At 38.4% G+C, this 27,873-nt stretch overlaps 1 protein-coding gene across 2 annotated transcripts; it reads right to left on the bottom strand.

Moving 5' to 3' along the window:
* Nucleotides 1-5,727: 5,727 nt before the first annotated feature.
* Nucleotides 5,728-20,247, bottom strand: LOC120233431 (glycosyltransferase 6 domain-containing protein 1-like). 2 transcript variants are annotated; one of them, XM_039234666.1, is made up of 6 exons: nucleotides 20,187-20,247; nucleotides 18,211-18,290; nucleotides 16,943-16,978; nucleotides 13,410-13,457; nucleotides 6,870-7,007; nucleotides 5,728-6,438 (listed from the first exon to the last, which is right to left on the bottom strand). In XM_039234666.1, the coding sequence occupies exons 2-6, from the start codon at nucleotides 18,282-18,284 to the stop codon at nucleotides 5,772-5,774; spliced, it is 963 nt and encodes a 320-aa protein (XP_039090597.1). In that variant the 5' UTR covers nucleotides 18,285-18,290; nucleotides 20,187-20,247; the 3' UTR covers nucleotides 5,728-5,771. The 2 variants fall into 2 exon arrangements, with proteins under 2 accessions (XP_039090597.1, XP_039090598.1); XM_039234667.1 differs by lacking the exon at nucleotides 20,187-20,247 and adding an exon at nucleotides 19,356-19,412.
* Between the last annotated feature and the right edge of the window lie 7,626 nt (nucleotides 20,248-27,873).

The raw sequence follows: 27,873 nt of genomic DNA, 5'->3' as shown, positions 1-27,873 counted from the left end.
ACCATCACCAAATCCAAGTTCATAATTTGTTCCTGTTTTCTTCTAAGAAGTTAGTAATTTTAGCTCTCACATTTTTTTTAGTTTATTTATTTTGAGAAAGAGAAAGAGAGAGAAAGAACACAAGCAGGGGTGGGGCAAAGAGAGAGGGAAAGAGAAAATCCCAAGCAGGCTCCACACTGTTAGCACAGAGCCTGATGTGGGGCTCGAACTCACGAACCATGAGATCATGACCTGAGCTGAAACCAAGAGTCAAACACTTAACCAACTGAGCTATCCAGGTGCCCTTAGCTCTTACATTTAGATTTATGATCCATTTTGAGTTAATTTTTGTTAATGGTATGAGGTGAGGGCCTTTTTTAAAAAATGTTACATATATTTTTTAAAATTTTAATTCCAGTATCATGAACATACAGTGTTATATTAGTTTCAAGTGTGCAATACGGTGATTCCATAATTCTGTACACGACTCAATGTGCGTGATAAGTGTACCCTTAATCCCTTTCACTTTCCACCCAGGGCTCAGTTATTTTTGAGGGAAAATTTGTTTCCTTTCTCTGACTCACTTTCTTTAGGATATTTTATTTTTCTATTTCTTCTTGTACCCTTTGCAATTTTATAATTTTCTTTAACAATTTCCATTTCTTCCATATATTCAAATTTATTAGAGTGTTTGTTTCATATTATCCTTTTATTATATTTGAAATATCGGTATTGGTAATAATGTCTCTCCTTTTATTTATGACATTGGTTATTTGTGTTTTCTCTTTTTTTTTCTTGTCTAACTTTGTGAGTGGTTTGTCAATTTTATTACTCTTTTTAAATAGAAATTGCTCTGTCAGTTAAGAAATAGAACATTGACAATCTTTCTTCTAAGATCTGGTGATATTTTAGATTTTATCATAGATAGTGACTTTACATAGATATGTGTTTGTTCTTCTTTGAAATATATTCATTTTGTACAGTAGGGGCAATAGATTTCATAACTTAAAAGCTTTAAAGGCTACAGCAAAAATTAACAGGAAGCTCTAAAGCTTTGTTTAAGGTATTGAGTGAAAAATTTTGAACTACAGGAGACAGAGATCACTCTGTAGAGTTTTTCCAATAAAGTCATTTTTTAAATTATATTTCATACATAAAAGTGTAAAGACTGTTATAATGAATACCCTAGTACTGATAACTAAGCTTAGGAAATAAAACATTTCACATACAGATGAAATATATTATGTGTCCCTTTCTGACTGCATTTCCTTTCTATCACAGAGGTAACCACAATCACAAATTTGGTGATTGTCCTTGCAATTCATGTTTTTATATTTTTTCCTATATGCATATATCCCTAAGCAGTATGTACTGTTACTTTGCATTTCGTAAAGTGATGTATAAATGATGGTATATGGTATGTGTTCTCCCACAGATAGTTTTTGCCAAGTATTATTCATTTAATAAATTTTTGCTCAAGTTTTCTATTTTTTAAATTTCTTTTGAGATGATTGAGAATTGCTTGTTGAAGATTTTTTTTTTAAAGTTATCTCTACACCTAACCTGGGGCTCAAACTCCCAACCCTGAGACCTAGAGTCATGTGCCCCACCAACTGAGCCAGCCAGGCACCCGTTGAAGCATTTTTTATGATGGCTGCTCTAAAATCCTTGTCAGATAATTCCAGTATCTGATTTATCTCTATATTGGCATCAGTTAATTGCCTTTTCTTGTTTGGGTTGTGACTCTTCATGTCCTTGGTATGAATTATTTTTTTATTGTTTCCTGGAAATTTTCAATATTAAGTTTTGAGACCCTGGATCCTATTTAAGTCTTTTATCATGGCAAGCAGTCACCCTGTTTATGTTTAGTGCATAGTCCCTGTCTTTCTTTTCTGGGCTGTGGTTCCAATACTAACATAGAATTCAGAACTTGTATACTGCTGATCTGCCCCTCCCTTTTCTTAAGTGTATTTGTTTATTTTGAGAGAGACAGAGACAGTATGAGTGGAAGAGGGGCAGAGAAAGAGGGTGAAAGAGGAACCCAAGCGGGTTGTGCACTGTCAGCCTAGAGCCTAATGCAGGGATCAAACTCATGAAACCGTGAGATCATGACTCGAGCTGAAACCAAGAGTCAGATGCTTAAACGACTGAGACACCCAGGCGCCCCAGCTCTGGCCCATTTCTTTCACCTGGCACCATCAGGGCTCCTGCTTGATTGTGCTGGTGCTGCCTGTAGGGTGGAGTGTACTTCCCCAAGCGGGTCCTGCTAGGGGGAGTATAGGGGATTCTAGGCTAAGGGGCTGTGAGTACTTCCCTGAGCCTGCTCTCTGAGCCACCCAGTGCCTACCTAATCAGTGCTGTATTGTTTGAGGGAGTGGAAGGTGCTTTCCTGGGCTCCCCAAGGCCCCTGGGTGGTAGGTGGGGGATGCTGGGCATGTGGGACAGTGTGTTTTCCAGGACCTTCTCTCCAGGTCCTCTGGTGCTGATGGGCTTCTTATTCAAACTCTGCCAGTGCCCCTGAGGGAGAGAAGCGTGTACCTGGGCCTCCTTCTGCCTCTGGTGGTAGTGGTGGGGGGCATATTTACTAGGTGGAGGCCCAGGATATGCTGGAATGGGTCTCCCTCTACTGCTGTGTGGAGGGCCAGGAGACACTGGGCTTCTCAGTGCTTCTGGGAGGAATTGTCTGCCTGCTCTTTGCGGGTGCTGCTGGTGTATACAGAGTAGGCCAGCCAGGTATGGCATGGAGATGGGGTTCCCCACTAAGTCTCTGGTGAGCTGCCTCTTTCCTGGGCCTTCAACCTGAAAAAGCTGGCTTTTCCTAGAGCTTTTTCTGTGTCTACCTTTTGGTGGTTCTGAGCCATGTGTCTCTCCAGTGCCCAGTCTGAGGTATGTGGTAGATGAAAGAAATCTCAGGGAATGGGGTGTTGCTCCTCAAGTCCCCAGGTCCCTAGCCAATCTGCTATCCTCTCTCTACCTCTCAGAATCCCCTATAGTTGTCTCTAATTATTTCTAGGAGGTTTTAGTTGTATCTGGAGGAGAGTAACAGGGAAAAGTGGGTCTATGTCATCTTGTCTAGGACCAAAAGTCTCAAAGAAAAAAACCTATTTTATTTTATAGTTCTTTCATCAATCCCTCTCTCTCCTCTCACATTTTACTACAAACAGTAAGGAGAAAACTTAGAAATCTCTTTATATCAGCAAGCACATTGGTACACACTGTTTTCCACATAACTGGTGTAGGCAGTGTTGTTGCAAATGTCCCCTTTCCTCCAGTTTCCAGTAAGGTGTTCCTCACTTCCTTTTGAGCAGCCACCAGTAGTGTCCACCAATTCCAGATTTCTATAAACTATCTGTTCAAAGCAATTCAGGTTTTCCCTATCATGCTCTGAAAAATCTTTCCAGCTTCCACCCAGTGCCCAATTCCAAAACCACTCCAGTTGTAGTTATTTTTAATGGCACCACCCCACTTTCAAATGCAAAATCTGTATGAGTTAGCTATGGCTGAATAACAAATTACCCCCAAACTAAAACAACACATGTTTATTATCTCTCCATTTCTGTGGTTCAGAAATCTGGGTATGACTTAGCTGGATCTTCTACTTGTGGCTTTCTCACAAGGCTGCAGCCAAGGTGATGGCTGGAGATAAGGTCTCATCCGAAGGCTTAACTAGGGAAAGACCTGCTTTCAAGCTCATGTACATGGTTGTTGGCAGCATGCAGTTCCCTGAGGGTTGTTGGACTGAAGACTCACTTCCTTCCTGGCTGTTGTCAGACGACTGCCCTCAGTTCCTTGCTATGAGTACTCTCCAACATTTCAACTTGCTTAGTCAAAGGCAGTAATAAGTAGAGGCTGCTAGTAAGACAGAGGTGACAATCTTATGTAACCTAATCATGAAAGTGACATCCCATCACCTTCATCATATTCTATTAGAAGCAAGTCACTACATTTAGCTCATGCTAAAAGTAGGTGGTGGTAGCAGGTGGACAGGAACCCCAGGATATGTGGGTGATTGGGGGCCATCATAAGATCTGCCTACCATAGATGTCATCATTATTACTTATAGGGGCACCTGGGTGGCCCAGTCGGTTAAGCGTCCAACTTCAGCTCAGGTCATGATCTCATGGTTCTTGAGTTTGAGTCCCACACTGGCCTCTGCGCTATTAGATCATCTGTCTCCCTCTCTCTCTGCCCCTCCCCAACTCGTGCACACACACTCTCTTACTCTCTCAAAAACAAACATTAAAAATTAAAAAATATGCCTTTATAATTTTAGTGTTTTTTAAACTGTTTTTAAATGTTTGTTTACTTTGAGAGAGAGAAAGACAGTGTGAGCAGCAGAGAGACAGAGAGACAGGGAGACACAGAATCTGAAGCAGGCTCCAGGCTCTGAGCTGTCAGCACAGAACCCAGGGCTCGAACTCACGGACCATGGGATCATGACCTGAGCTGAAGTCGAACAATGAACTGACTGAGCCACTCAGGTGCCCCTAATTTAATGTTTAATAGCCAATAATCTTTACCTGTTATAGAAAACTTACTAAATCTCCATTTTTATCCCACAAAAAAGGATTACAGTAATAACCTATTGTATTGTGACTTTGGAACATCCAGTTACTATATGTTATAGTGTTTCATTAATTTATGGAAACATGTTCCTATGACTGCATAGTAAAGATTCTTATGTAGGCAACGACTTTCTTTCCTGAGCCATTATGGCAGTTTAGCTATGTATTCCTTATGTTTCAGCACTTTTAAACTTGCAAAAGAGATATTTATAGTTTTATCTCCCCTGCTGGACTGTAGGCTGCTTGAAGTAAATTTTATAAAATTTATATAGTCTATATATATATGTAACTTTTTAAAACATTTTTTCTATTCCCTGACTACATCTAAAAGAATATATTTACCATTGAGTTAAGTAGATAACTATTGGGGCTCCTGGGTAGCCCAGTTAGCTGAATGTCTAACTTGATTTTGGCTCAGGTCATGATCCCAAGGTCATGGAATCAAGCACCACCTCAGGCTCTGTGCTGAGCATGAAGCCTGCTTAGGATTCTCTCTCTCTTTCCTTCTGCCCCTCTCCTCATTTGCACTCTCCTCTCTAAAATATAGATAGATAGATAGATAGATAGATAGATAGATAGATAGATAGATAGATAGACGGATGGACAGATAGAGAGAGAGAGAGAGAGAGATAAGAATTCCTGTAGCATTAAAGATGATGCACCCAACATCTTTGTAATAATAAAAGATACATATTTGAGAGAATGTCTCTAAGTCACCCAAGTTCAATCAGATGCCAGATAGATTAAATGCTAATTGATCTAATTACAAGCATTGTATCTCCCAACACTAATAACAGAGTATGTAATGAATGGGTTGATGAATATCCCTTTGACATTGTGTTTGTGCTTATGTGTATATATAACCATCCATCCATCCACCCATCCACCCATCCATCCATCCATCCATCCATCCATCCATCCATCCATCTTTATTTTCTGAACTAGAGAATCTGGATGTGTTTCTTCATTTTATGCCTCCAAAAGTATTTCCACATAATGTATAATATGTAGATAATAATGCAACTGTGCAATAATATTAAATTAACATCCATTTATTCTTAATCCAGTTTAGGTAGATTTAGATGGTTTAAAATTGCAAGGAGAAAAACTATTTTGGAAGATTGCACATTTTTGTAAGTTTCTATAACACTGAGACATTTAATAAGTTTCATATTTGAGGAATTATTGTGAATTACTTATTAATCCATAAGTCTACTGATATAACCATCAAATGCTTGTTGAATGCCATTCTATCTTCACATGTTTAATTTGTGGGGGAGTTCTAAAATTTGGATCCCAATTGTATTCTGGTGATAACAACTTAGTGGGTTTATTGATAAACAAATATTTGTTTAAGTAATGTTCATATATGCTCTTGAGTCCATTTCTGTTGTCACTGGTAACTCCTTTTTGATATTCTTTAACGAAGGCTAAAACCTCATGGGGTGTGCCACCAAAAATTGCACTATGGTAATAGAAATCTCCCTCTCCAAAAGGGATGAAAGCTGCTGATTTAGGTCTTCTCTCATAAGGGAAGTTTTCAGTATGTCTAAAATACCACCATGCATGGAGTTGAGCTACAGACTCACCCAGGGTTTCCACCCCAAAGTCATTCTTAAAGACCTGGTTTACAGTCATACTGAAGAGAAAGTTGACTTCATGTTGGATGTGTTCTGTGATGTACATATCCAAGTTTTCCATATATATGTAACTAAAGTCTTTCCACACATGTTGTTTGAGCGCAACACATAGTTTAAATGTTCGAAGGGGACCTAACTCTATGGGAGGTAGTTTGGAGAAGTCATCCATCAAGATGTAAAAGATAACATTGTAGCCAACCATGAAGTGCTTATTAGCAGACTGGAGGAACTGTTGCAGGTACTTATCCACATACCTGTGAAACACGAAAAACCAAGCATTCACTTTGCTAAAATTCATCAGGAGAATACATGTCACTCGAACATGCTGTAGAACATGTGTGTCATTGTTGCTAAAGCTACCAGTAGGTCGGGGGTAGAAGTTGCATCCAGAGCTTAACTGTGTTGGTTAGTGGAAGAGGATGTAGTGAACTTGAGGGGCCTGAGAAGAGCCATAACATTTATTGAGAAGAAAGGAAAAGTGAGCTAACTGGATATTAATAAAAAGATTCCAAGTCATGTTAAGAAATCAGCCATTGCTGGAGAAAATAACCACTACAAATAATTATGCAGACCAGCCAGAAATCATGATTAGTGTTAATTATGAGTAGTTGTTTGGATATAGAGAATTCATGGGTGTTTATCCATGTTTCCAAAATAAAAAAGGATGAACGTTAGTAGCACCTACTTTCCAGTAGCAAATACAGCCAAGCCAATGGTAATGTTCAACCTTTTGTAATACTTTTCCAGGACTTGTCTGTTGTAAGTTTCTTCCCATATGATTGGTGCAAGCCAATCAGTTGTTGTTTTAACATCAGGACGTTTTCTGTTGAACGAACAAGAAAATAATTAAGAAAGTACCACTTATTATGACAGTAGATGTTGTTCTCCAAGTGATAGTAGCTAATATTTATAAAGTACTAAACTATGTGCCAGGCATAGTGATTACATTTTTTGCACTATTTATTTAATCCTTGCAATGTCCTATAATATAAATTCCATCATTATCTCTATTTTTATATGACAAAACATGGGCACAGATTGGTTGAGTAAATTACTTAGTGTCACACAGCTAATAAGTGTCAGAATCAGGATTCATTATCAGCCAGTTGGCTTTCCAAATCTGTGCTTTGGTCATTATACCAAACTGCCTTTTGAGGGGTACATGGCTGGCTCAGTCAGTAGAGCATGGAGTTGTAGGTTTGAACTCCATGTTGGGTATAGAGATTACTTGAAAAGAAAAACCAACAAAAAAACCTTGCCTTTTGAGTCCAAGAATTTTTTCCTTGAGCTCTGACTGTATAGCAGCCCAGTGTCTGAACATTTCTCTGATTATTGCCTAAATAATAAAGCAGATACACCACTGTCTGCTCCTGTCTTCCTTTCCTTTTACCCCCTTCTCATCTTTCTCTTCCTTTTTCCTCTTTTCCTGGAGTACCTTCTTTCTACCCTTCCTAAGGTACTCCAGGAAGAAAGTAAGATTAGTCCAAAAAGGAAGATGATATTACATTTGCTTCTAATAATAACAAAATGACAGCAGAAGCAGCAGAATTAGTAATAATAAACAAAAAACAGCCCCCCCCAAAAAAAAAAAACAAAATAAACAAAAAAAAGTAATAATATACAGTTCGGTTGGAGACAGGATACTACACTATTAAAGCAAATTAAGGCCGGGGCACCTGGGTGGCTCGATTGGTTAAGCTTCTGACAAGCTTCTGACTTCAGCTCAGGTCATGATCTCATGGTTTGTGGATTCAGGCCCCACATCAGGCTCTGTGCTGACAGCTCAGACCCTGGAGCCTGCTTTGGATTCTGTATCTCTCTCTCTCTCTCTGCCCCTCCCCTGCTCATTCTCTTTCTCTCTCTCAAAAATAAACATTAAAGATTTTTAAATTTTTAGGGGCACCTGGGTGGCTCAGTTGGTTAAGTGTCCAACTTCGGCTCAGGTCATGATCTCATGGTCCGCAAGTTCCAGCCCTGCATCGGGCTCTGTGCTGACAGCTCAGAGCCTGGAGCCTGCTTCAGATTCTGTGTCTCCCTCTCTCTGCCCTTGTCCTGCTTGTACTCTATCTCTCTATGTCTCAAAAATAAAATAAAAACATTTAAAAAAAATATTTTTAAATTTTTAATAAAAAATAAAAATAAAGTAAATTTAGGCCTTCATTTCAGGAAGGAACTGAATACTAAGTGTGAAGCCATTTTGCTTTTGGTAATTACAGGTTTTAATTATAAATCCAGACCCAGACAAGGGTAAGTTTTGACAACCCTTAATAGTACATTAATAATAATAACAAAGTTCTTTAAAAGTACCCCCCCCTTTTTTTTTTACTATTTTAGGAATTTTTAAAATTTACACATTTATTTATTTTCTTATACATTTAACTTTTATACCCTTCTTATACTTAGTATTTATGGCCATATACTTCTATTTGACCCAAAAGTCTCAAACTCCACTTTAATAATGGGCAGATGTACCCTTATTACAGTGATGATGCTTATAAATTAGACACATCACAGATACAAGTCTCATTCTCAGTGTTAGTTCCGAGATAATTCCCTGGAAAGGCTGAGGTACTATTCTGTAGTAATTTGCCATCCTGCTTTGATTCAATGAGCAATATGAGATACTATGTCTTCCAAAGCTAAAATGCACAGTTCACAACACAAGGTGGATGTGAGGCTGTCCCTGCTCACAATTACATCCAGTAATGCACTTATAGAATGTTTGCTTTCCATTGTTGTGGCTTTGGGTTCAGTGTGTTTAGAGTTCTCAGTTCTCCAGGGAGGAGTCTGCGCTAGGGGGTAAGTCATGGTTCTGTGAAAGTGATGGCAGATCACTTGTGGCTCCTCATGCCACTGACCTAACAGGCAGAAAATGCCATTACTGTACAAGGATGGCAAGCAGGGCTTCATATAGAAGGCACAGGATTCTCTGGGAGTGCCCCCAGCTACCTCATTTCCAGTAATAACGGTCAATGGGAAATTGGGGCAACTCAGTAAGATCAGACCACCGAGGGAATCAGACTCTCCAGGAATGGAGGTTTGAGTCACCCTATCAAATAGAAACTCTGACCATCAAAGGGGTTAGCAGAGGATAAAGAAGCCATGGGATGGTGATCATTACTGCCTCCTTTTATTGCCAACCTCCTGAACAGATACAGAAGTGGGACTGTAGTCATGATCTGCTGTGTTAATTATTTTCTCCCCTTTGCCACCTTATATGAAGAATACTAGAGATGGAAGATGTTATGATCTAGGTTTCAAGTGGGAATATAGCTGGGTTTCCATCACCTTGATGATACCCCCTAGCTGATGTGACTTTTTGTTTCTCCTGTTTGGGGAACGTGAACTACTCCATCTAAGTCAAAGTTGAGAAATGACGCTTAGTGGCACAAAGGGTAGATTATATTAATTATTCTCCATTTACCATTCCCCTGTCCATCCTTAGCCCTTCTCTACCTGGCCTGCCTTGGGAGCAGACTGATTACCCAAAGTTCCCTGCCCTGTGGCTTGCAGAGGGTTCTGCTAATGGGAAGTAACCACATAAGATCAGAGGGCAGGAGAAGTCTATTTTCCTCTTCTGTCTCCCAGCTTTGTTAAGACCTTGCCAGTGGCTGTGTCCATATACAGCTACAGCTTCTGTTGGGCAGCTCTTTCATGGTTCCAGAAATTCCTGGTCTCCAGGAACGCCATCTCTTCCCTTGTCCCTTTAGGCTGAGGGTGGTAGGCACTTCTTACTATTGAAGCTTCTGGATGCTTCCATATTCTTTGTTGGGGCTCTAACAAGATTTTTTTTATTGCTTTAGTTTTTACAGTTAAGTCTGTAATCTATCAGGAAGTTACCTTTATTGATGCCATAAGATTAGTGCCCTATTTTTCCCCTCACTTAGATCACCAATAGTGATAGTGTCAGTATAATTTATGAACTAATTTCTTGTTTCCTTACTGATTTTTAAGATACAATTTTTGTTATATATCAACTTTGATACATACTGTGATCTGATTCTTGATTTACTACTCCTTTGATCTATTCCATGTTGATTTGATCACAATGATATCAAAATATGTTTGGATATTTAAGGTAAAATCCTCTCTTTTTAAAATTTGTGTGTGTGTGTGTGTGAGAGAGAGAGAGAGAGAGAGAGCGAGCGAACAAGGTGGGGCAGAAGAGGACTTAAACAGATTCCACCCCCAGTGTGGAGCCTGATGTGGGGCTCCATCTCCTGACCATGAGATCATGACCTGAGCAGAAATCAAGAGTTGGACACTTAACCAACTGAGCCACTCAGGCACCCATAGGCAAAATCCTCTTAACTTTCTTATTTTTCACACTTTCCTTGGCTGTTCTGAGACGTTTATTCCCACATATTTACTTTAAGCTTACAGTTTTCTGTACTTAATAAGAACCAAAAATGAGCTTCTTCCCTGATATCTCAATACTGCAGAGGTCATTTCATTTTAAACTATAACATTGTTGTTAAGGTGCTATCATTTCACTTAAAAGATCTCATACATTTATTTATTCTACAAATATTGAACCCCTACTATATCTAGGCTTTTTTGTTTTCTAGGCACACTCTTGTGGGAAAGGCAGATAGTAAATGAGTATGTCAAATATACAGTATGTCAGATGTTGGGGAGAGCAATTGAGAACAAAAAATCTGGGTAAGGGAGAAACAGAATGGGGTGCTGGTTTATAGAGAGTGGTTAGAGAAGGCTTCATTGATAAAGTAGCATTTGAGGGAAGTGAGAGAATGAGCCATTTGGCTGCTTGGACACACAGAAAGCACAGAAGGTGCAAAGTTCCTGAGGTGAGAGCATGCTTGGTGTTTCTGAGAAACAACAAGGAGCCAGTGTGATTGGAGGAGTGGAGTGAGGAAAACAATAGTTGAAGATGAGGTCTGAGATAGAATTGGGCAGCTATTTTATCTGTATAATTGTTTCATACTTTAAGCAAATTTTTTGGCAAGGTCTCTTACAAGAGTGTTACTTCTTAATGTATATAATAACAAAAACCTAGACCCAGTCCAAGGATGTGTCACATCCATTAATAAAGCAGTGGATGAGTCACATCCATTTCTACAGTCAACTGTAATGTGGCCATCAAAATGAATGATAGTAATATGCAATTTGGATGAATGTTAGCAATCTAATATTAAGGGTCAAAATAAGTTCCTGGAGTTTACATATGGTATTATATCTTCTTTAAAAAGTTATAAACAACTATAATTTGAAAGTATTACTTGTTCCAGAATACAAATGGAAGATATACATTTATATTTAAAAAAGAGAAAGCAAGTGGATGATGAAGCAGGATTCAGGACGGAGTTTGTTTCAAGGCAGAGGGTAAGGAGACAGAATGGGGGTCCTGGAAAAGACAGAGCTGGATGTTGAAGTTTTTGTTTCATTAAAAATAAGCAAGAGAGGCACCTGGGTGGCTCAGTCAGTTAAGCATCTGACTCTTGGTTTCGGCTCAGGTTGTCATCCTGCGATTCCTGTGCTGGCAGCGGTGGAGGCTGCTTGGTTTTCTCTCTCCTTCTCTCTATGCCCCTCCCCTGCTTGCTCTCTCTCTCTCTCTCTCTCAAAATAAATAAATAAACTTAAAAGAAAACAGAAATAAGCAAGAAAACACACAAATAAATAATGACTGGATTTTGAATAACCTAATGATAAGAGTGAGTCTGAAGCAAAGATTATTATTTAAAAAAATTTTTTTAACGTTTATTTATTTTTGAGAGACTGAAAGAGAGACAGAGTGTGATCAGGGGAGGGACAGAGAGAGAGGGAGACACAGAATCCAAAGCAGGCTCCAGGCTCTGAGCTGTCAGCACAGAGTCTGACGCAGGGCTCAAACTTGTGAACCTGCGAGATCATGACCTGAGCTGAAGTTGGATGCCCAACTGACTGAGCCATACAGGCCCCTCAAATATTGTTATTAATCTTATTGTGTGCACTTGAGGTTATTTTTAAAAATATGAATATGAAAAAGGAATTCACAAAAGATGAAATAAATAACACACATATAAAAGATCAAATTGAACAATAATTATGGAAGTGCAGATTGAATTGAGATATTTTAATTAATAGTTTGCCAATAAAATGTTTGATACTACTAAAATAAGATAGAAATTTATAAAACAAAATTATTAACATCACCCACTATAGATTAGAAAATAAGTGTTATAATCATTAAAAGGAAAGTTAGCAACCTGAGTAAAAATTTTAAATGTCTACATCTCTTTCTTAGTTTTTTAAATCTTTTTTAAAAAGCTTATTTATTCTGAGAGAGAGAGAGGAGGAAGGAGGGAGGGGCAGAGAAAGAGGGGGAGAGAGAATCACAAGCAGGCTCCACACCGTCAGCACAGAGCCCTCTAGAGGGCTTAAATCCTGGACTGTGAGATCATGACCTGAGCAGAAATCAAGAGTTGGATGCTTAACCGACTGAGCCACCCAGGTGCTCCTAAAATGTCTACATCTCTTAAACTAGTGATGCTACAATAGGAATTTATCATATGGATAAATTTACACAAGAGTATACAAAAATATATGTACAAGGATATTCATTAAAATATTACTTACAATAGCCCCCAAACTGCAAATGTTTCAATACTAATAGGGAATTGACTAAATAAATTATGGTATACAGCCATAAAATAGAATACTAGATAACCATTATAAAGAGTGAGATTCTCTGGGGCACCTGGGTGGCTTCGTTGGTTAGGTTAAGCATTCAATTCCTGATTTCGGCTCAGGTCATGATTCCAGGTTTGTGGGATTGAACCCTGCGTCAAGCTCTGTGTTGGGTTCCACACTGGGTGTGGAGCCTGCTTAAGATTCTCTCTTTCCCTTTCCCCCTGCCCCACCTCAAAAAAAAAAAAAAAAAAAAAAAGAGATTCTCCTCCAAGTGTTAATGCCAAAATCAAGAGGAGTCATTAATGGCATTTTTGGGCCACTCCTAAAAAGATTTTCTTCTTTCCCCTAATAAAACCAGAAACATTAAACTAGATAACAGTTTTCTCATTATGACCCTTAATTGCCTGATTCTAGATGAATAGACACTAGGTTTATATATGAAACCCTTTAAAATAAAAACTCCAAGGACTGGAAAGCTCCCAGGATAGGTGCAATTTGATGATGGAAAAAAGTCCTCCCCCATTTAAATTGAGTTGTTGTTGTTATTGTTATTATTATCATTAGCGTGTGTTTGTGTAGAATGTTTTTTTCTTACTTGGGATTAAACCAGTCTGAGAGCTGAAGTTCTTCTTTTTCATTTTCCCTGGATACAAAGAGAAAGTCAAGTTAAGAGCAATCCACTTACTCAGCAAATAATTATTGTGTCCGCATAATATGGCAGGCACTGTTTGATGCTGGTTCTAGAACTGTGAACATTTAGATCAGTTCCTGGCCTCTGGAAGCCAACAGACTAGCTGGAAAGACAACATTAAATAGACAATTACAGTGTAGAGTGGTAACTGCTAATAGGAAAAAAACAGATCTCCATGGAAGCATATAGATGGGTCATCTAACCTAAATTTGGAGATGAAATATGTAAACTTGGTCTGGAAGGATAAGGGATATTTCAGGAAAGAGATGTAGGGTGAAGAGGTCATGACCAACAATGGGAAGGCAGGGAACAGTATGGTTCTTGAGTGGTGGATATATTTTTAATATTAACAAAGTAGGAACAATAGTGTATATTCAGACAAAAATACAGATTTATGTGATTCATTTATCAAGCATTAGTAGCTTACTATGTGATAGACACTTTATTACATGTTGGAATAGGGGTCTAGATGTTTGTCTTTGATTTTCATTTACAAATAGGACCCATCTAAGGTCTTTTTGTACTTTTAAGTTAACTATTTAATTAACAAGTTATAAGAGGGCTTCTCTTTCATAAGCTGGGGATGTTTTCTAAAATAAGAATAACTTTAAGTGACTTGTACTTCCAGAAAGATGGGATAGGTACTCAGTTTCCCTATCCTACCACTAAGTACAGCTAAAAACCCAGGACATTATATGTAAAGTAAGTAAAAAAAGACTGAAAGGCAAAGAGAAGGAATCAGATCAGGTAGGTGCATGGGGACTCAAGGATCAACATGGCAGTGGGCCCCCTGGGTTTTCTGCCACATGTATCTCAGATTGGGGGTGACTCAGAAATGCCAATGGACACAGACAAAAAAAGAGCCCTGAGAAAAAGTTGCTCTTGATAGCTTAAGGGCCAGGAATAGGGCAACCTAGCAAGGCAGAGAACCTGTGTACACTACTCACTCTCCAGCCCAATTAACACAGAAGAACTGTGGCCCTATTTCCATCCCTCTAGCAAAAACCAAGTAGGGAGCCTAGACTTGTACCCTCACCAGACCATCATAGGGATTCCCTCCCTTCTTCACTGGTGTGGAGTTAGAAGGGATTAGTGGTGGTAAAACTGTCACCACTGCTCAGCAATTGTGGCAGTCCCACTGTGGTTGTGTCTGTGGAGACCACATGGGGATCCCAAACTCCTATCCCTGATCATTAGTAACAAGGAGCCCCTCCCCACCGGGTTTCAAGAGAGGCAGAGTCAAGAACCTAATATTTCATCTCTCAACTGACAGTGATGAAGGGGTGTCACCCTATTTCCCAGCTAGCACAGTGTTAGAAGATCCCTATGAAAACATAAGATTTAAATAAGATCCAGTTTCACAATACCCTAAATTGTCCAAGTTTCAATTTAAAAAAAATCACTCGTCATAATAAGAATCAGGAAGATCTCAACTTGAATGAGAAAGAATAATCTACAGATGCCATGATAATACAGATATTGGAATTATCTAACAAGGATACCTGACAAAGGCTGCTTTAAAGCTGTTGAAAAAGTGCTTCAGTGAGCAATTACAAACACTTGAAATGTATGAAAATATAGAAAGTCACAGTAAAGAAATAAAAAGTCTTATTAAAGATATGGAAGGTATAAAGAAGAACCAAATGGAAGTTTTAGAACTTAAAAATATAACGCTGAAATAAAAACTCAATAAATAGTCTTAACAGAAGAATGGAGAGGATGGAGAAAGAATCCGTGAACTTGCAGATAGAATAACCGAAATCACTCAATCTGAATAACAGAGAGAAAAAATAAAAAAAAGAACCAGCCTTGGGGACATGTGGGACAAAAAACAAAACATCTAACATTCATGTCATTGGAACCCCATAAGGAAAGAAAGAGGATGGGGCTGAAAAAGGTTTAAAAATATGGCTGAACATGCCCCCCAAATTTGGCAAAAGACATAAAGATTCAAGACGATGAATGAACCCCAAACAGGATAAACCTTAAAAAAACAAATCCATGCTGGAGTGCCTGACTGGCTCAGTCAGTTAAGTATCTGACTCTTGATCTCAGGTCAGGTCTGGATCTCAGGGTCGTGAGTTTAAGCCCCATGTTGGACTCCACAGTAGATGTGAAGCCTACTTTTAAAAAATCCATGCTAAGGCACATAATAGCCAATTTTCTGAAAGCTAAAGATGAAAAGAATCTTGAAAAGCTGAAAGAAATGATTCATCTGGAGTGGAAAAATAATTTGAATGAAATGGATTTTTTATTAGAAACTATGGACCCAAAAGGAAGTGGAACAATATTGTTCAGGTGCTGGAATAAAAGAATTATCATCCAAAATGACCCCCAGTAGGTGAATGGTTAAACTTCGGTATGTCCCTTCATGGAATACTACACAGCAATAAAAAAGGACTGATCTATTGAGATACACAAAAGGTGGCTGGATCTCAAGAGCATTAACCTGAGTGGAAAAAAGCTCATCTCAATAGATAATATACTATATGATTCCATTTATAACACATTCTCAAAATGACAAAATTATAAAGATAAAAATAGGTAAATGGTACTAGAGGTTAGAAAGGTTGAGGAGAGGACGTTGGGCTGAGAATAAATGGTAGCTCAGAGATCTTTGTAGTGATGGAATCGTTTTGTATCTTGATTACTGTGGTGATCTATAAATCTACATATGTGATAAAATGTTATACAATTATATCCATACATTTCCCAGCATCAATTTCCTATTTTGATATTGCATGACAATTATGTAAGATGTAACACTGGGGGAAATTGAGTGAAAGGTACATGTGACCTCTTTGTTCTATCTTTACAACTTCCTATGAATCTGTAATTATTTCAAAATCAAATATTAAAAAATGACTTTGAAAGTGCATCCCATTTTGACATTTTGGAGGTGTTTTTAACCAAAGATAATTTAATACAGGATTGCTCAAGACTCATACTCTTTCAAATTCCAAATTATCCATGCCTAACTGCATTAAACATGTATAGTGACTAATGGAGAACTTTAATAACAGATTTCTTTTGAGGGTTAGTTTGACTAATTTTTTGGGTCCTACACAATGGTCAATGGTAGAAAACATGGTAGACTACAGATGGCTATCAATCTAAAGAAAAATATCCTGGACAGAGATGCTTAAACTATAGCAAATGTCAAAAATATATCTGGTATAAGCAGATAGGTGTGTTGAAGGAGCAAATTTTAGGGATGTGCACATACACATGTCCATACAGACTCGTATACATGTATATACACAGGTGTACCAATTATTTCTGAACTGATACCCAAGAAATCTGTCAGTGGTTGTCTCTGGAGAATTCATTCCAGTTTTCTGTCACTCCTGGTTGCCACTACCATTAGAACTCACTCCACTCCAGCCAGTTTGCCCCCAATACAGTTTGTAGAATATTGATAGAACAAAGATTCTTACCAGCAGAGCTCTATCTTCTCTACGTGGTTCTTTATTCTTCACATAAATGAAAAGAGACATTTTTAGTGTGAAATTTGAACAAATGCCTATTGTAATTGGAATAACAAAAAATTCAGAATTCAGATCCTCTCATTTACTCACTTGTTAGCTGGGTAATTACTAAACACCTATTACATGCCAGGCATAATGCTATAGTTCTGGAATACATATCATCCAGTTCTGATGTGACATTCCAGTTCTGGAATCTGGGCCTGCAATGAGCTTCTGGTCTATTATTTCCTTTTTGACTAAGACAGATCATTAATATCTTCAAAAGGATTATAATACTGTTACAAGTGACCATGAGTCCTTTCTATTAAGGCATAACACCGTAGGAGGACAAATAACATGTAGAACATGATACCAAAACAATATGGTTAATTTTTAAAGACATTAGCTCCCACAGTATAGCTGATTTTCAAATAGCATTTGGTAACATTGCATTGCTTATTTTAAAAGACCATAAAGATGAGGAGGGCAAGGAGGAGGTAAGAATTTGAATTTTTCTATAAGAGAATTTTAGCAAGTTAACAGATCTTTTCTCCAATACAGCTATATTTCTATAGCAGGTTACTTTGAGTCCTGTTCCTATTGACATAGCTTAAAATGTATCTAAACTAGTCCCCCAACACTCTCTATTCTCTTATTTTGTCTTATTTCTTTTTCTCATAGCCTTATTATGTAAAGTACAAAGGTCCTGGGACACCTGGGTGGCACTGTCAGCTGAGCGTCTGACTTTGGCTCAGTTCATGACCTTGCGGTTCATGGGTTTGAGTTCCATGTTGGGCTCTGTGCTGATAGCTTAGAGCTTGGAGCGTGCTTTAGATTCTGTCTCCCTCTTTCTCTCTGTCTCTTTCCCACTTGTGCACTCTCTCGCTCTCTCGCCGGTGCTCTCTCTCTCAAAAATAAATAAACATTAAAAAAAAAAAATACAAAGCTCCCAACATTGATTCCTTTGCTTATTGTCCATCTTCTAGATCTAGAATGTAAAGCTACATAAGTTCCCAGCACCTAGAACAGGACCTAGCACCAAAAGGTAGTCAATAAACATTTGTTGAATGTTGGAAAATGAAAGAATTAATATATTTATAATTTAATTAGTTCCTCAAAGAGGTGATAATATCTGATTAATTTAGAGTGTTTATTAACGTTTTTTGGACAAAACTCAGCATTGTAGGTCAACTCTGCCAATCATTAAAGATGATAACTCATCAATCTTGTATATTTACCGAGAGCGATGCTTAGTCAACATCAGCAATAAAGTAAATGAAGTTAATAACAGCATTTTCCATTTAGAATTCATTCTCTCCTAGAAAAAAAGAAGAGGAGAAAAGGAATTATTTGGAAAGTAAGAAACAACTTCCTTGCTATCTTCTAATAACTAATTAATTATGTAATTAATTTATGGAAATTTGGCTGATTCTAGAATGCTTGGCCTTAGGAAGAAGGCAGCCCTAGGAAAACCTAAATCGTGTGTGGAGTGCCTGCAAAAATCTCCCTCAGGATGCCAACTGATACTTCTTAGATTCGGTGCAGTGTCTGTAATGTTCCTTTTCTATGTCTTTATCAAAGTCCACCCTGAATGAGGAAATTCAATAAAACTCTCATTCTATTTCACTTGTGCTTCTCTGAAAAGAAAATGAGGTCCTTATGAAGATGTTTTTATGCACTGGAATATATTCCACCCCCAAAGTTGATTTTTATGTGGTTTTTTTCTCACAAAGATATTGAGACTAATAATTTATTCAAAGACTGTAGGACAAGTAAACTAAAAATATATATGAGCTCTTATAAAGGTATATTCTTGAAAACAGTGATTAAAAATCTAAAGTAAGGACATTAAGCCCTAAAATGGAATGCTTGGCTCTAGGTAATGCTCTGAGCTTATGTTAAAGATGTCAAATAGGATTTCTGCTTACTCATGGGCACCTGGCTGATTCAGTTGGTAGAGCATGTGACTCTTGATCTTGGAGTCGTGAGTTTGAGCCCCATATTGTGGGTCATAGAGTTTACTTAAGGGGGAAAAAGGATTTCTGTTCACTAGCATAAATTGATTTTCAGTAGGCACCATCAAAGAACAGGTCCTGCTTTGGGGTTATGTGTTAGAGTAAAATGGAAGTCACTGATATTTGCTTTTGAACACTTAATGGTCAAGATGCTTAGATCTGTACCTTCCAACATGGTGGCCACTAGCACCTGTGAGTAGTGCGTATTTGAAATGTTGCTGGTCCAAACAGTGGAGTCTGCAGACTCATTATGGAAAAAAAATGTAAGCTATCTCATTAATGATTGTTTATATGGACTAAATGTTGAAATGAAATTTTGGATATGGTGAATTAAATAAAATATATTAAGATGAATTTTACTGGTTTACCTTTCTGCAGTGTGGCTCCCAGAGTATTTGAAGTTATAAATGTGGGGGCAACTTTATGGCTCAGTCAGTTGAACATCTGATCTTGATTTTGGCTCAGGTCATGATCTCATGGTTGTGAGATCAAGCCCCAGGTAGGGCTCAGCACTGACAGCATGGAGCCTGCTTGGGATTCTCTCTCTCCTCACTTCTCTGCCCTTCCTCCACTCGGCTCTCTCTTTCAAAATAAATAAATAAACTTAAAAAAAATTAAGTTACAAATGTGGTTTGCATTATATTTCTGTTGGACAGTTCTTCTATAGATAATACCAGACTGGGAAGTCTTGAATTATACATAATTTTAGTGTTCCAGCAATGTGGGATGACCACCTTTTACATTCAAAAACATTAGAATTACCCTATGTGTGAGTTAAGAATCCATCTAGCCAGATTATTTTCTGACAGTGTGCCTTCAATGACATTATTCTTTTTTTTTATGTTTTATTTATTTTTGAGAGAGAGAGAGAGAGGCTGTGTGAGCAGGGGAGGATCAGAGAGAGAGCAAGATACAGAATGTGAAGCAGGCTCCAGGTTCTGAGCTAGCTGTCAGCACAGAGCCTGACGCAGGCCTCGAACCCACGAACCATGAGATCATGACCTGAGCTGAAGTTGGACGCTCAACTGACTGAGCCACCCAGGTGCCCCTTCAATGATTTTATTCTCAAAGGCCAGTAATATGTTGAAGTGTCACCTATTTTGTAAAATATACTTTCAAGGCCAAGGTTTGGGGATGACCCCTATTCGTGATTTTGCCAGATCATCCAACCTTTCATAGTTTCTTCCTAAGAGCCTTACCTTTAGTTTTGGTGATGTAAAAAGAAGTCCTAGGATGTTTCCCAATCATTATATTTTTGGGTTTTCATTAAAAAATCAGATATTGCAAAATACTCACCTGGTGTTTAAATCTTTTGCTAATGGTGATGTCACCAGACTCTTTTGATGATGAAAGCATTTGAAAGTCACAATGATATTGTCATAATGATACGTTTGGTCACAAGTTCTCATTGCTACTAGATGGTAGAACTTTGTCCCATTGGACAAGGATTTTAAAAAATGGTTTGCTTTTTGTTTCTTTTGTTGTCCTTCCTTCCTTCCTTCCTTCCTTCCTTCCTTCCTTCCTTCCTTCCTTCCTTCCTTCTCTTTCTTTCTTTCTTTATTTCTTTCTTTCTTTCTTTCTTTCTTTCAAGTTTCTTTTCTCTCTTTTTTATTTTTAGAGAGAGAATTTATTTTATTTTGAGAGTGAGATGGAGAGGCAGAGAGAGGGAGGAGAGAGAATCCCAAGCAGCTCCATGCTAGTGTGGAGCCCAATGTGGGACTTGATCTCATGAGCCATGAGATCATGACCTGAGCCAAAATCAAGAGTCAGGCAGCTAACCTAGACACCCAGGTGCTCCTTAAAGATTTTATTTTTAAGTAGTTTCTACACCCAACATGGGGCTCAAACTTACAACCCTGAGATCAAGAGTTGCATGTTCAAGGACCTGGGTGGCTCAGTCAATTAAGTGTCTGACTTTGGCTCAGGTCATGATCTCACAGTCGTGGGTTTGAGCCCCCTGTTGGGCTCTGTGCTGACAACTTGGAGCCTGGAACCTGCTTTGGATTCTGTCTCCACCCCTCCCCCACTTGCACTCTGTCTCTTTCTCTCTGTCTCTCTGTCTCTCACTCTCAACTGAATAAATATTTTTAAAACAATTATTTTAAAAAAAGTTGCATGCTCTACTGACTAATCCAGCCAGGCACCCCTTCCTTATCTCTCTTGATAACTGATTTTTACTTCCATAAATATATTTTGCATTGTGTGCTATGTGTATATGAATGACAAAAAAAATGTACACCATCTTTTTCTTCATCGTCTTTTAGGCATTGTCCAATTATCCCGGGTAAAGCTAATCCCTCTTACCCTTTCTTAGAATGTTTTAAAAGTACTTAGTTTTCTGATTATAGAAGTAACACATTTTCATACTATAAAATTGGCCAAGTGCATAAAAGCATAAAAAAAATGATAATCAAACATAATCACCCTCTCCTGAGTTAATCATTCTTAATTTAAGATAGCATGACCTTTAGTATACCCTTCTTTTAAAATAGTCTTTCTTATTGAAACACACACACACACACACACACACACACACACAGCAAAAAATGCAAACAGAGGAAAGGTTATATAATGCTTATCTTCTCCCTCAGCACTGATCTATGGTCCCATCCCCAAGGACAGCCACTTTTCACAGTTTACTTGGGTTTTATTCCATAGCTATTCTGCACCTGTAAGGGCATAAATATTTTTAAAGTGTATAGGTCCCCTTTTCATACAGATTACAGCATCCTAAAATAATTCTTCAGTACTTTGAATATCTCACTTATCAGTATATTTTGAAGATCATTCTGTTACATTTCATACATCTAACTCATTCTTTTGCTGGTGAACTGTGGTTTATTATATGACTATGTCATTTATGTACCCAGTTCTCTATTGGTAGACATTTTGGTTGTTTATTGTCGTTGCCATTATAAGAAATGCCACAGTGGAAATACTTGAATGTGATCTATGAATATATATTGAACTATATCTCAGGATAAATTTCTAGAAACAGAATTGCTGGGTCAAAGGTTATACCCATTTAGCATTTGAGTAAATGTTACCAAATTGTTTTCCAAAGGGGTTGTTCCAGTTTAACTCATGGGTAAGAGTACCCATTTTTATCCTTCCTTATCAATATAAAGTGAGTTGTTAAAGTTTTTGGTATTTGAAAATCTGAGGGTGGGAATTGTATCTTAGTGCAGCTTTCATTTATGTTTGTTTTATTATGACTGATGTTGAACATCTTGCACGTTTAAGAGCCATTGTAATTCCTTCTCTGTAAACTGTCTGTAGCTTTTGTTCATTTTCTGTCAGGTCTCTATCTTTTTGCATTTTTTAATAAGCTTTTTATCTTGGAATAATTGTAGACTTAAAGATATAGTAATTAAGACCATATGGTTTTAAGACAGACACACAGAGCATTGGGACAGACTTGAGTCCAGTAATAGATCTACATGTAAATGGATGATTGATTTTTGACAAATAAGAAAAGGCAATTCATTACTGAATGGATAGTCTTTTAAAAAAATGGATCTAGGACAATTGGATATCCATATGCAAAAAAACTCCAAACAAAACAAAACAAAACAAAAAAAAACAAAGCAAAACAAACTTTGATCAGTACTTTGTACCATGTATAAAAATTAACTAAAAATGGATGACAGATCTAAATATAAAATCAAAACAAATGTATAGTACAAAACAGGAGAAGAAACAGTTAAGACAATGAAAAGGGATCTTCAGATTGCAAGAAATACAGTAAAAAGTGGGCAAAATATTTGAGCAGACATTTAGCAAACAAAACACATTCAGAAGGCAAATAAGCATATGAAAAAAATCATATTATTCTGCAGGCAAATGCAGATTAAAACCACAATAATATACCTCCCCATACCTATTAGAATGGCTAAAATTAAGAAAACTGGCCACACTGAGCATTATGAGGATTGGAGATTTGGAGCTCTCATCCATGGTTGGTGGGAATGTTAAAATGACACAACCACTTTGGAAAAGAATTTGGCAGTTTCTTAACAGTTTAGGCACACACTTACCTACAACCCAGCAATTCCACTCCTAGACATTTACCCAGGAGAAACAGAAGCACATGTCCACAAAAAGAGCTGTTTGTGACCACTCTTGGTATCTTTCTTGGTAGTAACCAAAAGGTAGGAAAAACAAATATTCATCAACAAGTGAACAGATAAGCAAATTGTGGCAATGGAGTCGTACTCGGCACTGATATGTGCAACAACGTAAATGGACCTTCGCATAATGATACTGTGAAAGAAGCCAGGTTTCAAAAAGGGGCACAGACTGTATGAATCTGTTTATATAAAATTCTTAAATATGCAAAACATTGAACCTATATAGTGTACATTTTTACATTTGGGCTACCCAGAAACCTGAACACCCCTCACTTACAGGGAATCTTAAATTCAAGCAACATCAGCATCCTTCTGTCTAGTGTGGAAGTAGAAATAGACAGAAATTTCCTCTTCCGGCCCTTTGCAACTAAACCATGGGCACATGACCTAAACCACCTGGCATGCTAATCAGATTCTCTTACCTGGGATTTTGAACCTTAGCGGGGGTTCAGTTTGAAATTATTTGTGTTAGAATCATGGACTAATGTTCTGGAAGGTGTTTTCAAAGGTATGGAGATCAACAGGGAGATAATGAATGCAGGGATCAGGGTTGGTATTCAAACAGATTATCCCTATGGCGCTAAGGACTATGAACTGTTTCCTTAGTAAACTGTTGCTATTGGTCAGCACTATCTAGTTCTCCCTTCCTTTCCTGGGAAGCCTCTATTTTCTAGCCCAGGGCATTGGATACGTCCAGGCTGGGGCACTGAAAAGCCCCTGCAAGATTCTTTAGTATATCCCCCTGACGCTGTGACTAGGAATGTCATAGATAGCGGACCGTCTGTCTTTCTGGGTCCCCAAGTGACAATATGGAGCAGACTTCCTGGTTCCAACCCTCTCTGGAAATGTAGGGTGAGTGAGAAACTTGGTTTTGTGTTAAGACTACTAAGATCTGAGCATTCAATTTTCTTACCCAACATTCCATTTCATAAATTTTTTTCTTGTTTAGATGAATCAGAATCAGGTTCCGGTGCCAGAGAGAGGGTTGGTTTGTAGGCAGCTACACTCGCGGAAATAGGGGGAATCTAGAATTGATTTTCAGGCCTTGTTTGGGTCTAAAGTCAGTTAAAAAAACCACATTAGTATTCAGAGATCGGTTTCTGGCAGCCTGTGGAGTATGGTAGTAAATAGTTATACTGTCCCTGGGCTCCCATTGAATGAGGTGCTCCTCAAAGGCAAAGGCTTTAGGGCAATAATAGTTTTTGCCATAAAAATATATGATAATGATGACTTATAACACTTATGCACCAGGCACTGAACTATACATATGTATTAGCTTATTTAATGAAATAAGTTAAATGTTAACTTACTCAACAAGCAGGTGAAATGGCTATATTTAATGGCACTAGTGAGCTTAAAAAAAAGCATAAAACCAAAATTAAAATCTACTTTATGACTGCAGCTCCCACCAGATAGCTGTGCCCTTCGTGGTTGCAGTGGGTTCCAGCCCCCCACTGATGACCCTGGCTTCTGGCCTTTGGTATGACCACCTTTTTCCTGGGCCCTTCTGGCTCTTGGAATGGCCACAGCTTCTCAGTTTCTTCACTGTCCCTGTCCCGTCAGCTCCTTAGCAATTCTATCACCTGTGTAACCAGTTCTCAAATTAAAATCCTTCATTTGAAATACCCAGATTTTCCCAATTGGGCCCTGATTGATAATAGTTTCTAAGAGTAGGAGTGCTCTGATATAAATTAATTTTTGTGTATAATAACCCACCCAAACCTGAATAGTTTAAAGCAGTGATGCTTTATTTTTGTTCGTGAGTCTAGGGTCACTTGCTGCTGATCTGGGCCAGGCCTATCTGATCTCAGCCTTGAGTACTCATGTAGCTACAGTACTCTGGTCAGTTGGTTGGGGGCTTGCTGGTCTATATTCATGTGTCTGGCTGTTGGAAAGCATCAACTGGGGCTATGTAAAATGACATGGGTACAGAGAGGGGATAATAATATTTTTTGTGAACTATCTACCAAAGGCCCTAAGAAATAGTCTCTCACAGCAGGATTCTGGTTTTGGGTTGCTCACCTATCTGACTACCATGTAGAATCCTCTTCTACTTGTGGGTTACTAGAAATATGTGGCATTTAGTGACACCACAATTATTTAAATTATCTTATCACTATTGACATTTGATAGGATGTGTACATTGAAGGGAAGACTTCAGGACACTACCTAGCTGCTGTACTCACCATTGTGGTTATAACAAGTACAATGTCTTCGAGGAGGGATGCTGATTCTGACTGTTCCGGAGAGCTTACAGAAATAAAATGTAAGTCTAAAATTTGCAAATCTCAGCTCAAGGCATGGACATAGACCAAGATGGTTCCTTTGGAGCCTGTATGTGTATTTGTGTGTGTGTGCGCGCACACACACACACGCACGCACATGCAGATGTGGTAATAAGGCAGACATAGCTGAGGATAAGGCCCCCAGTTGAATTGTGTGATATATATAATTAGAATGTAAGTTTATATACAACTTCTCAAAGTCTCTTGTGTTAAAAATTAGAGAATTCAGAAACACAGAACCCCTATGTGTGGGTGGATTCATAAGACTCTGGGAACGTGTAATTCTAATCCTTCTGAGCTTCCCTTGTCAGTGGAAACAATTCTTCCTCTTCATCTCTCTGAGAACACAAGTCTTTCCTTACTTTAAACCATAAAGATCTAACCCAGGATAGTTAATTTACCAGGTGATGCCTATTCTCATTGCTTGAAGACCTAATATGTAGAGTCAGAAATGGAGCAAGAATCTCAGATGTCCTGCTAATGCAAATTATGCCCAAAGGTGGAAGAAAAACTCCATAAAAATTCAGGGGCCTGATACATCAGTGACATTTCTGAGGAGCATGTAAGGTTGTTGGCTCTAGGCAAATTACTGCACCTCGAACTACTTATCACCAAGTCAGAGGCATAAATATGCTTAGTGAGACTTTTTGGATGTTAAAGGCAATGTATATTCCACTGGAGCACCACTCTGACCTGTGTGTTGAGAAACCAATTTTGAGTGAATTTTGAGTGAAGCCCAGGGTGAGAGAAGTTTCCATGTAAGGTCTTGTCTGCAGAGCAAGATTCTGTGACCCTTAATAGGTTCATGTAGCAAATATATAGATACTGGATGGGGCATTTTCCATGGCCAGGTAGAGAATGAATACCATGCACATGGGATTCTAAATTTATTTGAACTGTGACCTCTTCTACCCACCATGAACTTAATGCTTTCTGATCCAACAAGAAGCTTGGGTGGATGCAGCTGTAAAAAAATCCATTATCAGTAAAAGTAAGTTCTATGAGACTGGTCTTAGGCAGATTGACAAATTGGTGACAAGAAAGTCTGAAGTCCTTTATGGGCTTCTCAAATAGGGACAGGGTGTAAGGATGTGAGTGTCCCACGAAAATAACTCGCCAAAGAGCAATCTTAGTAGATGAGACTCTCAGTAATCAAATAGAGAAAAATCTGTTCTGTGATGTCAGTGAGCCTCTTACTGCAGCCACCACAGTGCTTTCATGTTGGCCCACATACAAAGTGGCCTTGGTAGCAGAGATGGAGGCTATCCAGTGGCTCAGTAAGCTAGACTTCCTCTCATCAATGACAATACGGCTTTCTCTGCTGGCATCATATGACACCTTTCTTCTGAGGGACTGTCTGGCCCCTGGTGGCATAATGGTTACCTTGGATCTTTTCCATCAGAGAAGGAGAAGAAATTTGTCCCCAAACAAATATATTCTGGGTACGGATATACCTTCCTTTCCCATAGTGCTTCTTCCAGCACCACCACTTGTGAACTTATAGAATGTTTTATTCATTGCCTCTGACAAAGAGAGAGTTTATTGTCCAGTAAGTGCAACAATGGGCTTCTATCCCTGGAATTCACTGGTTTTACCATATAACTCATGACCCAGAAGCAGCTAACTTTATGAAATGGGCTCAGTAACAGAATCAGCTCTAAGACAACACTCTGTGAGGTTGGGGTGCTATTCTAAAGGTATGGGATAGATCTTAAAATAGTAGCCGCTGTATCATATTGTCTTCCTGGAAGCATGAGTCCTGGAACCAAGGAGTAGGAATGTGAGGCTTTCTTTTACAATTACGCCAGATAATCTACTGGAACACTTTTTACTTTCTTCTCTGCAACCGTGGGCTCAATGAGTTTGAAAGACCTAGTGTACAAGGAAACAATGTGATAGTCCTGTTGAATTGGCATCTGAGACTTCCCCTGGCCATTTTGCATTCTCATTGTGCTGAAGCAACAACCAGAGAAGGGGTCTCTACTGGATCAGGGAACTGATTATCAATATGAAAGTAGGTTGCTTCTCCACAGTAGTGGAATGAGGGCTGTATCTAGAATTCAAGGCATTCCCTGGGAGCCTCTTAAACTACTTTATCCGACAGTCCTTGTTAAGAGAAAACTGTGGCAATCCAATGAAGACCCACTAAAGACTCAGATTCTACAAGGAGAAGCTTTATGTCATCTCCCTGGTAAAGAACCCTGTTCAGCTGAGCTTCCAGCAGAAGGTAAGGAATGTGGAATGGGTGGCAAAAGAAAGGAGTGATCAATATGAACTTGACCTTGGAATCAGATACAGAAATGAGAACTGCAGCAGACATGTATATTTTTCTTATATTTATATTATAAACATAAGTATACATTATCATATAAATATACCTTTTTATATGTTAACCAATTATTTTCCCTTTTTCCTTCTCTTACTACATTTCTTTTTTTCTAAATGAGGAGCATTGGTTATTCTTTTCTTTA

The sequence above is a fragment of the Hyaena hyaena genome, unplaced genomic scaffold (assembly GCF_003009895.1).
Source record: "Hyaena hyaena isolate Hyena2069 unplaced genomic scaffold, ASM300989v1 scaffold_90, whole genome shotgun sequence".
NCBI classification, from domain to species: Eukaryota; Metazoa; Chordata; class Mammalia; order Carnivora; family Hyaenidae; genus Hyaena; species Hyaena hyaena.
Note: the sequence above shows the minus strand (reverse complement) of the source record. Positions and strands in the feature narration are given on the sequence as shown.

Bases quoted from the DNA above. Each gene is read 5' to 3' on its own strand.
- LOC120233431 (XM_039234666.1), bottom strand. From the start codon at position 18,284: ATGAATTCTAAATGGAAAATGCTGTTATTAACTTCATTTACTTTATTG. The intron at 13,458-16,942 runs GTAAGAATCTTT...CTTTGTATCCAG, and splicing joins GAGAAGATAGAGCTCTGCTG to GGAAAATGAAAAAGAAGAAC. The intron at 6,439-6,869 runs GTAGGTGCTACT...CGTGTTTCACAG, and splicing joins GCTGTATTTGCTACTGGAAA to GTATGTGGATAAGTACCTGC.